The 20953-nt window shown below is 39.3% G+C and overlaps 1 protein-coding gene across 1 annotated transcript in view; it reads right to left on the bottom strand.

Annotated features, from left to right (window-relative positions):
• LOC150089265 (zinc finger protein basonuclin-2-like) overlaps positions 1-20953 on the bottom strand; it is a 375583-nt gene that overhangs the window by 195005 nt on the left and 159625 nt on the right. Inside the window, exon 4 of the mRNA XM_090389926.1 lies at positions 11354-11456. Coding sequence (XP_090246052.1) covers positions 11354-11456 — 103 coding nt within the window. The remainder of the gene's footprint in view (positions 1-11353; positions 11457-20953) is intronic.

Here is a 20953-nt window from a genome sequence, read left to right as displayed (position 1 = left end):
TTTCACTTTAAGCTTCAGAATAAATGCAACTTTCTCATAGCTGTTTTCTCTTTTTTGTTTAATTTTAACATTGCTGACGCTACTTGGCATGCACTCAAAGTGAAACAGTGTGAAATTAACGGTGGATATGAGCTATCTTTGTCGTCTTCTTCCACCTTCATTGAGCTTTAGGATAAATTTAGGGATGCCATTCTCCGGTTTGTGTTTAATCTGATATATCTTAAACGACCTCGCTTAGATATATCAGATTCAATTTTACTAAACGATTTAGTCTGAAATTATTAAATGGTGTTTGTTGGTTGAATATTGCAGTTCTAATGAAGTGATGGGTGTAAGAGATTGATTTCTTCAAGTTCAGATCATCATTTTTTGGAGCTAAAAGGGAACTAAATTGTTATCGGTTAAAGGTGATGTAGGGGTTCTATAAGGATAATGTCCAAAATAATGTTAAATTTTCTTTGAAGAACAAATAACAAAATAAATAAAAAGGAGTCCTTAATGGTGTATTTTTGTTAGTGTTTCCTCTGTTACATACTCATGATTGTGAGAGAAAGAAAAGACATGTAGCAATCGTTATGAAAACTGAAATTGGTGTTTGATCATCGTGTTCCATCCCTTCCGAGCGTTCGTCCTCCACGTGGGCATTCTCTACACTCGCAAAAGCTGTGGAATTGGTACTTGGATTACGGAAGAGTCCGTTTAGCTGTGAGTCTTCATTTGAACGAATGTATTAAGAGACCTCCAGTGTAGCTGTGAACCGAACAGTGTTTTCTTTCGCCACTCCATACTTTGTATTCTGTTGCATGTATAGAGACATCCGTGTCTAATATTTCCCGATTCTCGTACCCGTCGCTCCAAGTAACGGCACAGTCGACGCCCACTTTAACGTCATGTCACGAGAGACAGGTGGTGTCTATCTGTTTAATGCTGGTGTCTTCTGGGCCTCTTGTCGTTACCCATTGATTGGCAAGATGGGACCCACCTATGCTATCAAGGATCTACAGCCTTAGGGACGACCTCAGCGATTCCCTTATTTATCTTGTTCAAAACGATGCACTCCAACTGTTTTAGCGAGTCATAAATAATACGAAACGGACTAGACCCCAAGCTAATTGTCACGTGATGGTTCAGATGATATGTGGAATCGTCATTTATGCATTTATGGACTTATGAAAGTAGTTCAGCGATGACCTTGAAATGTATGCATTTAATCTGCTCAAAACAATTACTGCTCTTGTTTTCATTCCGAAAGATATCGTGTAATACTTAAATAACATTGTTAGCTAATTCCAAATATTTTTGGTAGTGTAATTCTTATTACCCTTTTAAATGAATAATTTGTGGGAGGGGAAGCGAGGGGCATCGTTACTCGACAAACTTCTCCACCCACGGGGGTTTCTCTAATATTCTCACAGAACTGGATGACGTCTTATAGCACACTTGACAGGCTGTTGTAGGGTTTAAGGAGTATCAGCAACTTAGGCCACATTGCACCGTGTTTATTGTCTGTAAAGTGCGTGTTCTGAGGTCGATTTTCTGTCTGCTACAAGAAAAACTCGAGTTTCCGTGTTACCCCCTCGCCTGAGACCACTAACTCAGCCACCTTGAGAAAAAGCTGAGTTCGATTCCTGTCATCTACGGGAATCGAACTCGGGTCTTTTCCACCCGGTGTGGGAGGACGGTGATCCTACCAACTGTGCTACAGCGAGGGCCCTTGACAGGCGAGTGATGAACATACAACAAAATGTTTACATATGTTTGTAATATCAAGTCTCTACTTGAATACAGGGTCCTAATATCAATGGATAGAAGTTACCATTACGAAGAAGTTATCATCCCAATTTGTATTCGACTGTCGCTCCAATACGGTATGGTCTTTCAAAGATCTCCAACCACACCAAATTAGTGGTTGGAGATCTCCTCGAACCTAACTTCAAATATTGGGACTAGAATCACTGCATCCAGGACTTATATATAACTCCAAAATATTTTCAAAGTTTTGTTGAGATTGGGTCCATTTAATATGATAACCAGCATTGAAAATATTTCTGCCCAGACCACTCCACTCCACCGGATAATTTCTTAAATTATTGGTGTCAACAACACTTTCATCATGCGTCGTTCCTAATCTCCTGTTCTTGTCTTAAGACTTCAGTAGAAAGGTAAGGGATAGCTCTCTTCTTGCGTGCTCAGTTGGCTGAACTTTCAGAAAACTAATTGTTTAGGTTAATTTGCAACGAAGTTCGACATTTTATAATCAGGTCAAAGAGGGCTTCATCGTTTTTACGACTTCTCGCATCATAACTGATTGAAGAACATTTTCCTAATTATTCCCATTGAAGTATGGGAGATTTAGAGCCCTCGTGGGTAGCATAGTTGGTATAATCACCGTCCTCCCCACAACGGATGGAAAATACTTCATTTCGAATCCCGTCAATGACGGGAGGAATTTCTATGGACCTTTTTGACAACGTAACTGAGTTAGTCGGTCCCAGGCAAAGGTATCATGTTTTTCTTCAGGAAAGTCGGTTTTTTTTTTTTTTTTTTTGTCCAGTAAAACAGCAAATTGATCATAGTAACACGCAATTTCTAGACATATTATATATGGCGCATGTGCCCAAAGCCCTAGATTTAGAAACTATATAGAAGTTTCATGTCATTCAAATTCATTAATAATTTCAGCTGGTTGGTAACAAAATTTTAATAGGATGGGATTCATTCATTAAGATGGTTTTATTCGTTTCTCACGTTGATTAGACTGAAACATATTTGAATTAAAAAAAAACAAAAAAAAAAAAAAACATTATCTGTGGGTTTGTTACAGTTACCTTGAATGCGCACCCCCTCCCCCTTAAAGCAAGTGAATTACCCGTTCTGTTAATAGAGTGCGACCTTATGGACCTTAATATAAAGGATCGAATTTGCCTAGTCTGAATAAAGCACTTGAAATTCAATTGAACAACCTATGGACAAGCACCTCAGTTCCAGACTTTACTTTTAGAAAAAGTCGTCCTCAGCGATCCATAAACTACTATTAGCGCCGAAAGATTATTATAACGCGACGCAAGTCGCCTTCATGCTCCCGGACTGTCTCAGATAATGGGATGGACATGCTGGAATTAACGGAGGAAATGTCAAACGTATCCTACATGTGTCGAAGATGGTTGTGATGACGTCACTAATTACAGCTTTCCACTTGGCTAAAGGCAGTATTCCCCATCTGAATATAACAGTTTAAATATAATTTAGCTTCAGTTCGTGAAACTGCGAGCAAAACTCCCAGACCAACCCCCTCCATAGAGCGACCAATACTCTATCTATTACTGTCACTGCGTCAGATCGATTGCCCTAAAAGACCTTGCACATTAAATAAAGATTGTGTGCTAGCTGCTTTTTTCTACTCTTCAAGTAACAGCGTAAAAAACTTATTAGTTCCAAGGATTGTCCCAATCCGACCCGACAGAAAAAAAAAAAAAAGAAAAAAAGCCTTACGAACAATCCTTCCTCGTCTATATATCGAAGCAGAGCGCTAGTGGTTGGGGGTAATTTTGAGGGAAGTCAGCCTTGTCCCCTGCATCTTACCGCTCAAGCCACAAAGTAGTTTAAGGAATTTCCTGGGAACTGAATCATTAAGCACAGCCATGCAGGCGAGGCACTGGCCAGGCATCAATTTTCGGGCTGCCTGTCTGCCGGCCCCGACTCCGGTGGCGGTTAGGCCGAGACGGCCGACGGCTAAGTGCCCCATTTCCCTAAGTCCATTCCGGCAACACCGACTCTCTTTGGGGAGTGGAATGAGGTTTGAGAACTTTCTGCTACTGTCAATTTCTCAGCGGCTCGCTGCATAAAAAATTGATTTGCACACGGCACCGATAAATCTGAATTCCGAAATGCCTTGTCAAATTGTTCACTTGGGAGGCACTCATCTTCCGCCCCAACCACACAGAAAACAAAAACGTAGTCCATGAATCAAGGGAAAGAAGCGGTGTTCCCCGCCGAGCCAGTTGCCTGGCCAACAGAGCCATTATTCCCGACTGTGCCCTGTAAAACTGGCTTTGGAGATGCATGATAAACATAATGTAAATGGCCACTTTGAAAAATTTGACACAATGGCTGGTGCGGTCCCCCTTTTATATGCCTTACCTAATCTTACACACGAGAATTTTTAACCCGGTAACTTTCGGCGAAAAAGGTCTGACAAATGGCACGTGGAAATGAACGGCGAGTTGACGCAAATTTACAGGGCGAAGGCGAGGCTCGAGGCTGCGAAAATATTAAAGAGCCGTGTCGAAATCGCACCGACTATGTTGTGTTTGCCACTTTTTTCATAACACGAAAAGGATCGTGTGCTTGGGGGGGCAGGCGAGGGGGAAGGCGGCGTAACTTAATAGCTTTATTGGAGATGGATGTCCATTTCCACGAGAATAATATCGGAAACATGTTTCACCGATAGAGGGCGAAACTGTGCACTTGTTAGTGACAGGTTTCTCGTACGTTATCAAAACACATAATCGACTGATACTTCGCTAAATATCCGAGTGTACGTTGAACTCGCACTGCTTTTATCGTTTCTACTTTGTTACTCCATAAATACCTCACTTTCAACTGGAATATATCATTCGTCGGTGGTTCCAGTGATAGACATTCGAAACGAAGCGTAGAAATGTAAGGAATAAATGCTTTTCAATTTTGGATCGTGCTAAAAACTCGCATCGCGTTCTTCCACTTTAAGTCGCATTTAAAAATTATGAACGAGGCTCGTTTGTTTTGGAATAGCTAACTACGCTGTGTGTACAGGCAGCCACAATTAACCAGTCATTAACTGGTTAATTGTGGCTGAAACACCAGTCATTAACTTCGAGCCACAGTATTTAAATAGTTATCGGTTATAATTCTTAAACTTCAAAGGATCAGTGAATTTTAATCACTTCCATGTTGCAATGTCTTATTTTCATCTGTCGATGAAATGGGGTAATCGCATTAGGGTACTTGTCAGTTTTGAAGAATCCATAATTGCGTTCTTCGGTTTTCTTTGCAATTTATTTGATCCGTCGGTGGCCAAGTGTTATGAGATACAGCTAGTGTTTCTGCTGTTGGCTTGCCCATATTGTATTGATTTTATCCAGCCAATAATTTTTTTATTGAATTTGGATGGACAATTTCTTTGCTGTTCACATATTGCGTGTGATGGTGGAAGGCCCTTTAATCTGTCAACTTAAATCTAAAGAATCACGGCATATATCTCTTTTGTATTAACAAACTTCTTCGATCGAATACAAACTACGATGGTGGTAGACTGTACATTCTTCTTCTTTCAATAACAACGTTCTGTACAAACGATTAAAACTATCAAATATCTTCTTGCCGAATTCCATATCAACTAATCTTCAAAATATTTAGCTGTGAGTACTTAGGAGTGAGTATTTGTACTTGAATCTAATTCCTGGTTATAAAACAGTCAGAAAAGCGTTGTTAACCAAACGAATATTACAATATTTAAACATGGCTAATTAGCTGTAATCTTATAATGAATTTTGTCCATCATACAAAATACACAGAATATATAGACGCTCGATAGACCATGGATTGGAATCCAAGCGATGCCACAAAGAAATTGTGGCATCGCTTGGATTCCAATCCACGGAAAATACATATGTATTTAAAAACGTAGTTGCTAATTCTAATACACAGTAATAAGTAAATTAGCAAGTAAATGCATATAATCATATTTAGTGTAGAAGGCAGAGATTTATACAAATATTATAAGACTTTCGACTTTTGTGTAGACGTAACGGATTTTAAATATGGAACGATACTAGAATTTTGGCAAACTTCAAGGAAGAATTGGGTAGATACCATTTAACGGTAGGAATCTCTCTCTCTCTCTCTCTCTCTCTCTCTCTCTCTCTCTCTCTCTCCCCCCTTTCCTCCTGGCAGAAGAAGAATAATTTCGCTGCTACGCATCATTATGCCATTTAGGCTATACAGGCACGACCATATAGTCTACGCTATCCCAGCTCTCAGTGCATCCTGGACTACCGTACCATCCATCCTGACGCGCGATGCATCTGGCCTTTTCCAGGAGTCTATTGCGGCCCATATGTAGCCGAGTGGTCAAAGCAAAGTACGGTGTTACATACACCGCGTGTTCAAATCCATGTGATATCACATAATATGGTAATATTCTGTTTTTTACTCTTTCGTTCTCTCTGTCTTTTAAACTCCTCTGATCGGTCGTCCTGGAGTCGAAGCAGACATGTAGACCTCACTTTAACACCATTGCAAATTAGTTGGGCCCCATCGGGGTGGCTATCTCTTATTTATTTATTAACTCTATTTGAAGTATACAACTACAGTAGTATACTTCAAATAGAATAAATCTCCCCACTGATAATGTTTCCAGCACTGTAATATGCCGTTTATTGGGTCTGTACCCTGAAGGAATCGGATTTGCACCATGGCAAATCATCAAACCTGATTATCTAGGGTATTCCTTCCCTTTTTATGGTATAATAGGGGGGGGGGGGTGTTAATCATATTCATTTGAATTACTTTCTACTGAAACTAGCTCAGCTCCACTTAGATTCCTGACGTCATCGACTTGAGGTTCTGGTTTGTTTGTTTGGTTTTTAGGAGCATTAGCAACTAATGAAATACAATATTCCTGGAGCAATATGAAATACATATTGCTCCAAGAATATGCGGTGGTCATTCCTTGACCTTTCCGCATCCTCCGTATTTGGTGGTGACGGGCTCGAACCCCGGTCTAATCAAGAAGCGCGTGCTGCGCACTGCTGCTCATTCCCACCTGGCTACGGAGGCTCCCGACTTGAGGTTCTAGGAACATGACAGTGCCCCATGCTTAGTTCTCACTAGCTGGTACATTTTTCCAATCTCAACCCAATAAAACAATTTGTGGGATGAGATTGAAAGGACCAACCGGGATATAGGTTTAACTTCGGTTGGGATCTGAGGGATGTTGTCTATTCGTTAAACCGAAATATATCATGAACTTCACGTCAAGGAAAATGCTGCTTTGGAGACGAATGGGGATTCAACACACTATCAGTGTTATGTTTCGGTGACGCAATGCAGGTATTTAAGATTTCAAAACGTTATATTTGTTCCAACTTCCGGCAAATTTCTCGAAGTTGAGAGCATGATTGCAGTTCACTGTATCATTGCGCCTGTATGTGTTTATAGTATGTTTTCATAACATAGATTTGTACTCTTGTCACATTTATTTATGTAAAAGGAGTTGAAATATATTACAATTTTTTGTCAAATTTTTTTGTTTAATTTTATATAACACTTTTGTGTTATATAAAATTAAAACATTTTAAATAAGTTTAAATTATATTTAAAAATGGATAACATTAATTATTATTCATTATGAGAAAATAATAAATGAGTACAGAATATTTGTCCTCCTCGAAATTTTTTTTTTTTGCACTTTATCTTCTATTGTTGTATCAGCCATGTGAAGATTTTTTGTTTTTCATGTCTCAGTGAAAGGTCATCGTTCTTCTCACCTCTAAGTGCTTCTCACGTTGTGTTTTTGTATTTTGCCCGAGGTACCTAAGGCCATGAGATATCCGTATTTTGGAGTCCATTCGCTTGTATGTTGGGTGAAAAACCATGAAAACTCCTGAAGCCGACTAACTCGGCCACGATTGTGTGAAAAAAAACAATAAATTTCTCGTAAAATTCTTCGATCACGAGTAACAATAATAAATGAAATACATTAAAAATAGTGTGCATTAAGAAGTCAACAAAGTCTTAGAAGGGGGAGGGGCTTTGTAAGGTTATAAATTTTAGGTAGCTGAAAAGGATGTAGACAGAAGTAGACAGTTGAGACACCACACCGCAAAGAGCAGAGGTCTCCAACGTTTAATCTTAAGCGCACCTGCAAAAAATCGAAATAGCATCAGAGGAAAGGTTTGTATACTATGAAGGACTCGTATTTTAAGCGTTAGCTTAAAATTCGAGTTCAAATGGATAGGCAGAAATGACTAGTATCCGTGCCGCTATAGATAGCTAGCCGCCCTCTGACGAGCTTGTGAACAATTATGAGATGATGTGGGGAACTTCCTTTTCACGAAATTCGTGGTCGATGTTCATAGTGATTTTCAAGTGAAAAAAAAAAAATAATAAATAAAAACAATGAATATTTGTCTCCGTCTTCATTTCAAAAATATTTTAGCGGGTATTATTTATGTTGCATGAGGGCGGAAAATTAATTACGAGCTGAAACGAAATTAGAAATTCGAATTGAAAACGATGCCACTTGCTCGAGCCAGCTGATTATATTGATTGTGTGCTTTGTCAATAGATAAATGGGGCAATGCAGTGAAGAACAAAAAGGAAAGCTGATGAAGTATGCCGCTCATGTCTAAGGGTGTCAAAGTATGTGTGGGTTAAGGGGCGGTGTACTTTTCATACCATCACGTAATAGTGTTGCCGTCCATTTACCTTGACACAACACAAACAGAAAGCTGCTGTCAGCTGCTTGAAAGGAACAAATGGCATACCGAACTACGATTTATGCCGTTATTAGGGGTAGCAAATAGTTGGTCAAATAGTCTACACCTCCATCAGCTTTTCCATCTCAAAGATCCGCTCTGTGAGAAATGTTAAAATGCCGATGCTTAGCTTCGTTCATCGAAAAGAAAAACGTGCTGATGCTTAAATTTTTATAAAATATTTTCCCTCCTCCTCCTCCTGTAAAGGAGCCTCCTTCGTGGAGGGGACTGAATTCTTAAATGAAAACATAATGCAATAGTTAATGCAATCGATTTGTTAGTTTTGCAGGTTGCATTTTTAGCTCGTAGCCCATCTCAAAATTCCGTCAGCACCGTCAAGACACCGACACCAATCTGGTCTCAACATTACAGCGGTGATGAAAAGTGGTCGAGTGATAATTATGAAAAATTAAAAAAAAAAACCTGCATGCATCCATTAGCTTCCGTTGATAAGTGCCACGGGGATATTAGTCCGTTAAGATGAATGATCCGACAGCTGGTACGGCGTGCAACATCAGACTGCCTCTTTCTACCCACTTACGGAACAATGACGGGAGAGAGGGGGAGGCTTTTGAGTTGGTTTCCTTGACCGTCCCACCCAGTCACAAGTTGTACGTTAACGACCTTGGGGGAAATGATGCTACGGTACAGACATTGTATGTGCTTGAGGATCAAGGGAGAGCAAACCGCTATTAACAGTGGTCCGCCTTAGTGCCAAGACATTCTCATCTACCTGCCCAGACACATCCAGTGACAATGGGCAACATTTTACTGTTTTCTTCTCAGGTGATGAGAGGAGGCGAGTTAGCGTGTACACGTTGTTGTTCAGCACCTTTCTTTCGAAATTAATGGCTCTTAAAACGCACCCCTCCCTCGTTTCCGTTTTTCTGCTTTGATCTTAAACTGCGATTGTTCTTGTCCTACCATCTAACCAAAAGAATGAACGAATGTGAGTTTGTGATCGCAGTTATGATTAATTTTTAATCGATTCTTTCTGATCAGTTCTCTCTCTCTCTCTCTCTGAGTTGTTTCAAACTGCTAAGGTAGCAGCGCCATTGCGAATTTCTCATATTTATTGACAAGGAAGTAAATTCAAGATGGTATGGGGGTAATATTCGTACAATCTTTGGAGATGGGTTCCTTATATCAGACAAGATGCACGCATGCTTCCCTCGATTTTCGAAAGCTAAATGTGCTAAGCATTATATGCGCTTTACTTAATGAAGTAAATCTCCAAAACATCATTCGCTTAAAACAAATTTTCGCCCATTTATTCTCCCAGGATTTATTTGCTTCTTTCACCAATAATATTGAAGGCTACTTCTTCTAGTATAAAAGACAACGAGCTAGTTAGAATACTGAATCCAGTTTATAGAAAAGATTAAACTAATGGTAAGATAAACTTAAAATAAATAAAAATATCATACCGGAAGTGGAAAATGAATTTCCGGTTTGTTAATTGTAAAGCGAAATCTTTATAATCGAAATAAGTTCAAAATGGATTACCATTTCATTATTATTATTTAGAACGTTGTAGGGGACACACTACGCTTCTTGAATGCTGACCCTTTGACAAGAAAAGTTTCATAACGATTTTTATGAAATTAAAACAGTTATATCAAACTGAAGGGATACAATTCAAATAATAAGAATTAGAAAAATGTCATAAATAAATAATCAGAAGCCTAAAATAGTCTTTATTTATGCTCTCTTTTTATATCAGTCAACAGTTTGTCTCTAGAAATTCCTCGAGCTATTTTAAGAATTTTTTTAGTGCTTCTTTTAGTTTCTTCTCTCTTTCCTCCCCCTTCCCCGCACGAATTCGAAACTCGACTTTCTCTTTTTGGTGCGCAGTTCTCATAATCCAGTTTCCTCTCGCTGCAAGTGTACACGGCTCATTAGAGCAACAGCCCGAATGATCGAGTGCTAGTTACCTAATACTCAATCCATTAATTTTACCGTTTCCTCCTTCAAAGCAAGACTTTAGAGTTCTTTTAAATTATGGATTAGGTTGTTAAACGTCTAATCCATTAGTTTTATTGTTTCACTCGGACTTCAGACAACTTGTTTGACTTCCGGCAGTCGCAGCTCCTCCCCAGACTTGCCTCACCTACACCTAGAGGTCTCTGGCGTCTACCTGCTGCAACCCGAAACCATTGCAGTGCCTAGTGTTAATGAGTTTGTCAATCACAATGTTGGTATCGAGTGCACCACCTAGCCTTGCTCTGCTTTGTATTAATCTTAAACCGGCCCTTTGTGAAGCAGAGGTCAGAAGGGGGAAGAGAAAGAAAACGTGATCTACAAACCACATCAGTACTCTGGGACACGAAACATTCCTACACACTCCACCCTATTCGTGGTGTCCATTTTACCCTGACAAGTTACATACCTTTTATGTGCGTGTGATATTTACACGCCAGTTAGAATCCGAACGGTTCTGCTTCGTGTTTGAGTAGTACACAACGTGTGTGTGTGTGTAACTGAATCAGTGTCAGGTCAGCTACCTCCGCCCATCAATATCGCCATAAGTTCCCCCCATTGTTATTCACAGCATTTCCAACCACGTTCCACTTGCAGGTTTTTCCCGTGTTTCATGAACGTTACCATGGAGACACCTGAAACGTATCTGTTTCAATTGTCGATTTGGGTTTAGCTAATGGAATACATGGAATGAATGGCGATGGACATTGGAAGTGTACAGAAAAACCTTTCTTTTACTTCCCCCGTTTGTCAAAGAGAAATTATTGAATTTAGGGGATAAACTAATAGATATTGCAAATACTCATCTTATAGCTTGTAACGGCTGAGATAAAAAGACGTTCTCCATCACTTACCGTGCGACACCCAGCCGTGTTTACATGAGTCACAATGCCTTATCTGCGTTTTACCGGGAGCAAAGCAGTCGCAGGAACAACTCGGAACTGTACACCGGATTGCCTGAAATGGAAAGATTATTTGTCAGATAAAATATGAAGGAATGCGTCACTGAGACAGTCACAGTAAATAAGAATGGTCTGGTTATGATATTACAGTATTCAGTCCATGAAAAGACGTCTAGTAAAACTTACTTGTCTTTATGATGACTATTACATAATTACAAAATGTAATTTAAAACTGGAGTTAAAATCATTGTCCCTAGCACAACCGTTGCAAAATCAGGCAAGATTTCTTATTCGTGGACATAAAAGATTATTTAACAAAAAGAGAAATCAAAAGTCAATCCATTAATAGCGTTACAGTGAGAGATTTCACCATCCCTTCGCCTATAAATGAATAAGATATAACGCAATATTAAAATATGGGGATTTGATGAAGTTTTAAATGGAAACCAGAGATCTAGCGTCTAGTATCCCTTGGAAAAAATCTCAAGACAAGAAGTCAGCGGTTATCATCCAACCAGAAAAGCCCTGTCCTTGTCTTCATGATATAGCAGCTCAGGAGCTCAAAGATATGGACAATTTCTTGCTTTTCGTCAAGCAATAAATCTAAATTCAATTTGAGAAACTGAATTTGGATTTATTCAAGACAGAAGAATTTCCTAACAATATCTACTTGACATTGGTTGTCATTGGTACATGCTCAGAAGGAGAAAAGAATATTCGACATAACCCTACCAAAGCCTTTTTAATTTCGCGGATGCTAGCACTATTAAACAGACTGTTTTGTTCCTGGAATAATATCGTGGATAAATTTCGGGATATTTGCAACAATTTTCTGCTAGAATTGTGGCTTCCACACTGAGATCTTTGGCAGAATTCATTTCACTAAATTCAGATTTTAATTACTTGGTAAAAATTAATGGTCCGAATAAGAATGAGGACAAACCCACAAACCGAATGAGTTTGTGGGTAGTAAATGGATGGCCAGTGCTCAAAACAGAAGGAACTGGAAAGTTGCTGGAGAGGCCTTCATCCTGCAGTGGATTGAAAATGGCTGATGATGATGATGATGAATGGTCCGAATAAATCTTTAGTTTCTGATGAGGAATGCCCTTGTAGAGCCAACTAACTTCTGAAAGGTTATAATGGTGTTCTTATCATCGATGGTTCTCAAATGTGAAGTCTAATCTCGTTGATGAAATTTTATTTCAGGTAGCAGATATATTTAAATAAAAAAAATGCGATTTTCTTTTCACAGAAGATTTCATGAAAGATGTTTTTTGTTCTTTTAGGATTGGCATAAATAAGTAAAGGTTTCTTGGCACTAAATTTATGATAATTTTATCGCGGTTTTTTAAATATATTTAAAACGCCCGAAATACCCACACGTACACAGCAAATGATGAACGAACAATTTTGATGAATACAACAGATTAATGAAATCTGATGCGATGAACAAATTGGCTCGAATTGAGGACGTTACCATTATAAAGGAATATATGGCATCGGGAGAAAAATCAAGGAAATAACCAATGAGAACTCGTTGTCAATGCCTGACACTAGAGTTCAATCAGTTTTGCACTCCGTATTATAAATGACTTCACGGCCAAAGTGAAAAAAAAAAGTGCAGTTGATCTTTTTCTTCAGCAAAAACTATTTTACGTACAGTATCATTTTTCTATTTTTAATTATGGTTTTTGGTAAAGGATTGGCACATTGGGAAATTAATAAGTTAGGTTATTGTTATTATGATTGCACATAAATACGTACTATTAAATGATTGTATAATTTGAAAATTCATATATAATGCTGCGCAGGATGCATCTAAATATATACTGATTTTGTAAAAAAATATAGTCAAGCTGTCCAACTTTATAACTAAAACTTTGATCATCTTTGCGCCACCTGTTGGCAGCCACATCGTATAAATCAGGTTTCCCCAACTTGAGTTATATAAGGTTAGTTGGACCTTATATAAGGGAACCTCATAATTGGATGGAGGGAATTTTAATTTGAGAGATAAAAATTCTAGTTTCAAGATAGAAAAAAAGTTTCTCTCCCTACAGATTACTTAATCAATATTGCAATTTCAATCTCTTTGCAGAGGCTATCTATAATAATAACAATTAACAAAAAAAACTATAATATACCATACTAAACTCAGGTACTCTCTTAATTATACTGTATTTTGTGTTTTCCACGAAGCTATTTTTGTAAATGGATTCTTAGTATGTCGTGTACTCGTATATCTTCATGATCAGTGCAGGTGGCGCTGAACAAAGAATTACTATAAATAGTCTGTGTTCAAAGGCTTCGGGGAAGTCTAAATTACTAAGAAATGTTTTGGGTATCCTGCTGCTAAGCCTAATACATATTCATAACGCATGATCTGAACCAAGAAAGCTATTCCAGCGGGTATGACAGAGAGTGAGACGCGAACCAGCACTATGTCAGCAGAAAAGTTGACGTTGGGAGTGCACTGTAGTAGTTCTGGTGGTATCACAGACGCGCATGCATTTCAATCGTTTTCATCATCCCTATAAATCAACCAGCTACAGTCGCTTGAGGGCTAATATTAGTAGAGAAACAGGGCATCGGGCGCAAGGAACCGTGCTGCTAGCGCCCCCACTGGGACGGCCAAGAGCATCTGTGTCCGTTCGGATAACTGTAGACATTCCAGAGGCATATGGTACGATGGTTGGGGACTCAACCTCGTGGGACGAGGATGGCTTTTTATCTTTACTTTGACCCTCCAGAGGTGTGTATGAAGAGAGAAAAACGAAGCGTCAAATAGCTCGTGCAGTTCCCTGGAGATGCATTTTTTTATGTCTCGCGTACCTCTGTATTCTCCACGCTTTTTAAAGAAATCGAAGCGGTTGCGCAGAACAGCAACATCCTCGCTGAAAAACCATATCAGTCAACAAATGATAGAAGTGTTTTGATCAAGAAAGATTGCCTCTTCATCCGTGAACACAAAACAGCGCAGTCTCCTGAAGGCAGCCAGATCATTCCGAAAGTTAAATCAACGAAACGAATAAATCATCAGTTGGAGACTCTCAGTTCTCCTTCTTTATCAACTTTTTGACAACAATCTTTAACAACCTGCAATATATAACAGTTAAGTAACTTTTTATACCATCACATTCCATACTTTAAAGACTGAACTAGTTACTGAATTTATTTGTAGAAATTCCGATTAAGGCACCTGGCTTGTCCTTCAGACCATCGGTGGAACTTTGAATTCATTGTTTATTTGTGTTTTTGGTCCACCTTTACGATCCTTTAACTTTCTTGTTCGTGACATTTGAAAATTTCTCTGTTTTATCTGATGAACTAATATAACAGCTAAGTATATTACTTCTATTAGGTAACCTTTCAACTTGGCACATTTGGGTGTGGTATAACTGCCGTGATTACGGGAGGAGTTCTTGTTATAATTTATTCATGCAGTGTGGAAAGTTGTGAGTATAAACAGACAATGCAAATAGAGATATTGCGCACGATGGAAGGAGTTTCAAGTGCCATTGAAAAGGTTTGATTGATGGGAAGATGGGGTATGATAATTATTTGTTCAGGGTGTTAAGGCAGAGCAACAGACAGGAGCTCCAAGACTAACTTGTAAATTATCAAATAAAAATTAAAATACTATCGGTATAATTTTGCGTCACAAAGAATTAACTCTCTTTACTGTGGAGCCTCTACGAAGCGTGTTTCGACCTATTAAAAAAATCTTGTTATTTATCGCATCAAAAATAAGGGCGATATAAAAGGTACTTCTTTATTGCCCTCGTGGGTAGCTCAGTTGGAAGGATTGCCTTCCTCTCCACACCGGGTAGAAAAAACCCGAGTTCGAGTCCTTCGATGACATGAGGAATTTTTATGGGTCTTTTCCACAACGTGGCTGAGTTAATCGGTCTCAGGCGAGGGTAGCATGGTTTTTATTCCCGGAAGCTCTGGTTTTTCGTGCAGCAAACAGAAAATCGACCTTAGAATACACAGTTTACAGACAATATACACGTAGCAACATGGACTTAATTTTCGATGCTCCTAAAATTCAATAACAGCAGCTCTGTGATGTGGTAGATCGATTTCTGTTGGATACTCGGAATTTGCATGCCAGGATGCCCATTATATCAAATATTCACCTTCGGCAATACTGTTAACAATAAAATATTCATGAAAAACATTTTGTTTTTACTTTTTTTGTCGAGCAGTGTTCTTAACATTTATCTTTATGGTTTGTACAGATAATGATGTGATGGAATAATTTCATGCGCTACTTGGAAGAATAGAAAAACCCATAGAATATCGTGACTAAATTCATCATCTTTTTAAAGTCTAACATAAACTTAAGGTACTTCAATGAATATAATAAAGAAAATTGACCTCCACGGATTTTAACTTGAGAATAGAACGTTAATGAGAACAATTCTTGTTGTTCTGACAAAAGATATTGTTTGACATTCCCTAAATAATCCTTTAATTTTCTTTAGACTGTAAAGCAAACCAAAAGAGGTCCCCGTACAAAATGCTCTTACCTTTAATTTAATGTAATGATACAAAGTTTAGGCAAACTGTCGCACAACTCTCCCTCCCTTCCTCCTTCAATTTATAAAAATGTCCATTCTGAATCATATTTTAAAAGAAACAAAGTTAGTAACCAGTTTGGCTTACTGTTTGCCTTGCATTATCTTTAAAACTAACTTGCCTTAGAACGAGTTATTTTGAAGTTCGATGTGGAAGGTTTTCCAAAATTAAAAATTCAAAATTGCAAATATTGAAATTTGATAATTAAACAATATCTTTGGGCGTTTACAGGCTAGAATTGTTTGCTTAATAATGAAAGATAATTTGTCGTTAAATTCTCCCCGAAATCGTTGAAGTTTTCCGTAATTCTCAACCGACTCTTCTAAGCCTACTTTAAACAACCTCCAGAGTGCGTGCTTTAAATTCCCTCTTTCCCCTACACATGTTCTCGTATTGAGAGATCGAACTGACCTTCTAAAGCACTCAAATGTTCCGATTCAGTTTTATTTTTTTGTCTTAACCTCTCTCCCTCTCTCTCTTGTTTAGACTGTCACATTAGTCCACGCGCTTTCTGAAGCCCGTAATGAGATTGATCCCAGACTTTCCCCATCTCGTCTTCAATCTCATCACCGATGGTGACCCTAACGAGTTTGATCAGGGTGCAGCTGTGGCCGGGGAGGTCACGCAGCACGTGTTTAGGCCAGGGCAGTTCTCCACAGTCCCGAGAGAGAGAGAGAGAGAGAGAGAGAGAGAGAGAGAGAGAGAGAGAGAGAGAGAGAGAGAGAGAGAGAGAGAGAGAGAGTAACCTTTATCATTCTGTAGCCCGAGGCTCGAGCCGTACAATATGTCGTGGAGGCAAGGGGTAGGTTCACTAGATCAACACTAAGTCAATAATGCATGGACTCGAGCCATAGAGTCACGCCTTCGGTCTAATGGAGCCTTTCGTCTAAGAAACGAAGTCGGGAGTTCATTGGCAACGAAATCAGTGGGGAGTACAAACCTCACCCGTAGCGGCAGTAAGATCTGGCACGGACAAGTTACCTGCAAAAGGCTGCCGCAGATGTGATGAGATACCACACACACCACAGGTCACTGCGGACGTGTTCCGCAGTTGTGGTGCGATACGGAGGGCCTGGCGGTAGTCGGTACATTAAGGTAGTGGAGGAGGACGAAAGGAAGAAAACTAATGATAGTCATGCACTCATCAAGTATCCCCCACCAACAACTGCTCTTCTTTTTTTTTTTTAGCGTGGGGCGACTGATCTAGAGTAATTCTAGCTACTTGTTTGAGCATAAACTTTGCCACCTGGGATATGATCGAAGACCGAATTTCCAAAGTGTAAGAGAATTCCAAACTTTCAAGCAGAAAGGCAAGCGAGAGGAATATAAAAGTTTCAGATGAAGCAGAAACATGGCTTCACATACCGAGGGTAAACTACTCGAAATAAAACTAGCAAAGAGGGACACTTGCTATCTTTATAGATTGCTCGCGTTGTGCTGCACTGAAAATGGACAGTCTACGAATACAGGGAGTGGAAATTTTCACATCTCATAAAATAATATACCTAATATAACTCAGCGCCCCAAAGAGATCATATCTCGGGTGGAGGGGATCTCACATAAAGCGCTCAATTCCTATATGGTTTCGTTTTTATGTAGTTCAGTGAGGTGGGTAGTTCTGTGCAGGTTGATGCTTGATGACATCAGCGAACACTTTCAGATGAGTTTTTCTGCATGCCAGCACGATGTTTTGCTGTCTGCCCATATCAGATCACAAAATGCACAATGCTGCTAATGATATTAGTTGGATTTTATTATACAGAGTGTCCATCAACCTGCTTTACAAAACTCAAACGTTATTGTGTGAATTGGTTACAAACCTGACAACACTTCCCGGTAATAGAGGATATCTTCGAAGTTTTTAATCACCATCTGGTACATGTGCCTGCTGCATCACAACTGCAAAACTCAAAGCGGAATTGCGTGTTGTGTTATCGCAAAGTGCACGTACCTTTCTTCTTTAGAGTAGCTACCGTCACAGGCATTATGTATCTGGATTATATTACAGAATTTCCTTGATGCCCATGCAGTATATATTACAGAATTTCCTTGATGTCCATGCAGTATATATTACAGAATTTCCTTGATGCCCATGCAGTATATATTGCAGAATTTCCTTGATGCCCATGCAGTATATATTTTGCAGAATTTCCTTGATGCCCATGCAGGATATATTGCAGGCTTTCCTGATGCCCATGCAGGATATATTGCAGGCTTTCCTGATGCCCATGCAGGATATATTGCAGGCTTTCCTGATGCCCATGCAGGATAAGTTCATTATTTGAATCTTGTAACCTCCTGTTTGCTGGACTCTGGAAATAGATACTATACTGATTGAACACCACATAGCCCAATATAAAATTCAAACTACACGCTCAAAAACTCCACTTTTGGATTAGATATTGCAGAATTTCCTGATGATAATGATGGCGACTTGATTTTCCACAAAACAGAGTGTCGCCACATTACCAGGAAGTGGATTCGAAAAGGTGGACAGATTTTATGGTCTCACACAACCTCCTGATGTTGTGACTTCTCCGGGAATCTGTTCATGGTTCATACCATCTATGACTACAGCATATTTACTAACAGGTCACGGTTCTCTCCATGATATGGGGCTTGAGCCAGATCCGTTCTGCATTTGTGGTCAGAACGAGGATTGGGAACATGTCCTGTTAATGTGTCCACTGTACTCGGAACAGAGACGACGCCTTATAAATAGGGGCTCTAGAAAAATGAACAAAATTTTATCGCCCTCCAGATCTTCTCAGTGTCAGTTTTTCATAATAGAACTGAACTTAGGAATCAGCTTAGTTAATTAAATTTAAATCAAATTGGAGTACAAGTTGCATGAGCTGCATTTTAATGAACAAAATAGCCTACTGTGTTGTTGGAATACCATTTGTTGTAAATAAGGCAGATATCAAGTAAACAATGTATATAATAAAAATATCAATACTAGGAGTGAAGACCTTCTTGGAATACTTGGGGAAAAAAACTCTTAAGTTCATTATTTGAATCTTGTAGCCTCCTGTTTGCTGGACTCTGGAAATAGATTCCATACTGATCCAACACCACAGAGCCCAATATAAAATTCAAACTACATGCTCAAAAACTCCAATTTTGGATTAGATAATATAAATCGTGCCGTGACAGTCTCATTGCGACTGTTCACAGCAACTTTCATTCACTCCTAATTTTCTGGCCAAAAGATTTCCTAGACTGCGTGTGAAATGATGAATTGTGAAATAATGTATTATAGAGACACAGTCTCATTGTGGCTGTTGATCTCCTTCCCGACGCTTGAGGTTTTTGTCATCTTTATCCAGTGCATGTCTTCTATGGACGATTGAAAAGCAAGATTTATAATTGTTGAGTACTTTTGACTGAGAGGATGACAAGGATCATTATGCTCTTCCGTGGCAGTGGTCTCTTGTAAGGTCGATGTTTCAAGTTGAGAAACGTCGTTTTGGACAAGCTAATATTAATTGTCTTTGGCAGTCTCATTATAGCTGTTCATTAAAAACATCACCACCATTAAATTTTGATAAAATTTTCCTGAATTTGACTGCATGGCAATTAGTGCTTTATAGAGAAACAGTCTCATTGCGGCTGTTGTTTCCCTGTTGTTGCATTTGGCTTTATCATCTACTTCTAGTACACCTCTTCTCGTGGAAGACTGTAAAGATGCATTTCATTGCTGTGTATCTTGGAGTGGAAGAAACGAATATCAACATGCTTTCCTGTGGCAGTAGTCTCATTATGACTACTTGCCACCGGCTGTCCTTTTAAATGCTTTTGTATATAGTTAAAGTTTTAACTTTTTTTTTTTTTTTTTTTTTGCATGTTTCATGGTTTGGGCAACTTGGGAGCGGGATTGCTGGCGGCCACCGGTATTGCACTGTAACCTCCTGCTTCCGGTGGGTGGGGATTTTGTGCGTTTCAGCACTACAGGTGATAGTGGACCCAAACCAGCACATTAGGCTGACACACGAGCGCCAACACTTTTTCGGGCATGCTCTGCAGAGGTTCTGCACCAACACAGATGAACAAGGTTCACCTGTGTTGTTGTTATTTGGTTTTTAGGAGCATTAGCAACTAAGGCCATATTGCTCCGGGGATATGCGGTGGTCATTCCCTGACCTTTCCGCATCCTCCATATTTGGTGGTCACGGGCTCGAACCCCGGTCTAATCAAGAAGCGTGTGCTACGCACTGCTATCACACACACACACACACACACACACACACACACACACACACACACACACACACACACACACCTCCTGATGTGACTCTTTTAGAGTTTACTCTGTGGTGATTCGTGAAAGACCACTACGAAACTTAATCAAGGCATTTGTGAGGCAGTCGGTCGCGTTGACAGGGATATGTTGTGGCAATTGAGGGAGGAATTGGACTATAGATAAGATATCTGCAAAGTAATTGATGGTACCTAACCATATCGAATGGCTTTAAGTAAAACTTGAAGGTATTCTCCATCATCTAAAGGTGGTTTCCGATTTCTACCACGTACCCTATGGTAGCTTCAGTCATTTTATTCTAATTCTTAACTATTCCATCTTCTGGGTTTATATCGCTTCTTCACAGGCTAACTTCTTTACTGTAAAATAGGGGCGGTGTGCGAACATGCGTGCCAAAAATGAATTTTTGAAATCCGGCGGGCTCTATATAAGGAATTTTCACGCTGTTATTTATTTATTTTGTGGAGCATGGGTGAATTTTCACTGTATGGATGAGAAGTGCAAGTGAACTTACACAAAATTGAGCACAGCAACAGCGAGTTTCCTTGGAACCTGATTGTGTGAATGGATGAAGGAGACAAAGAAGGAATAGCGCGGAAGACACATTGCGCAATTTCCTCGTCACGTGTAAGATTTTTTCCCTCGTGGGCACCGATTACAAGTTTATTAAAACATCATTTCTCACTGACGGGGATTTGGGAACTTTT

This window comes from Mastigoproctus giganteus, chromosome 2, assembly GCF_048544385.1.
Source record: "Mastigoproctus giganteus isolate SK-2022 chromosome 2, ASM4854438v1, whole genome shotgun sequence".
In the NCBI taxonomy this organism is placed as follows: domain Eukaryota; kingdom Metazoa; phylum Arthropoda; class Arachnida; order Uropygi; family Thelyphonidae; genus Mastigoproctus; species Mastigoproctus giganteus.
This window is presented reverse-complemented; position numbering and strand designations above follow the sequence as displayed.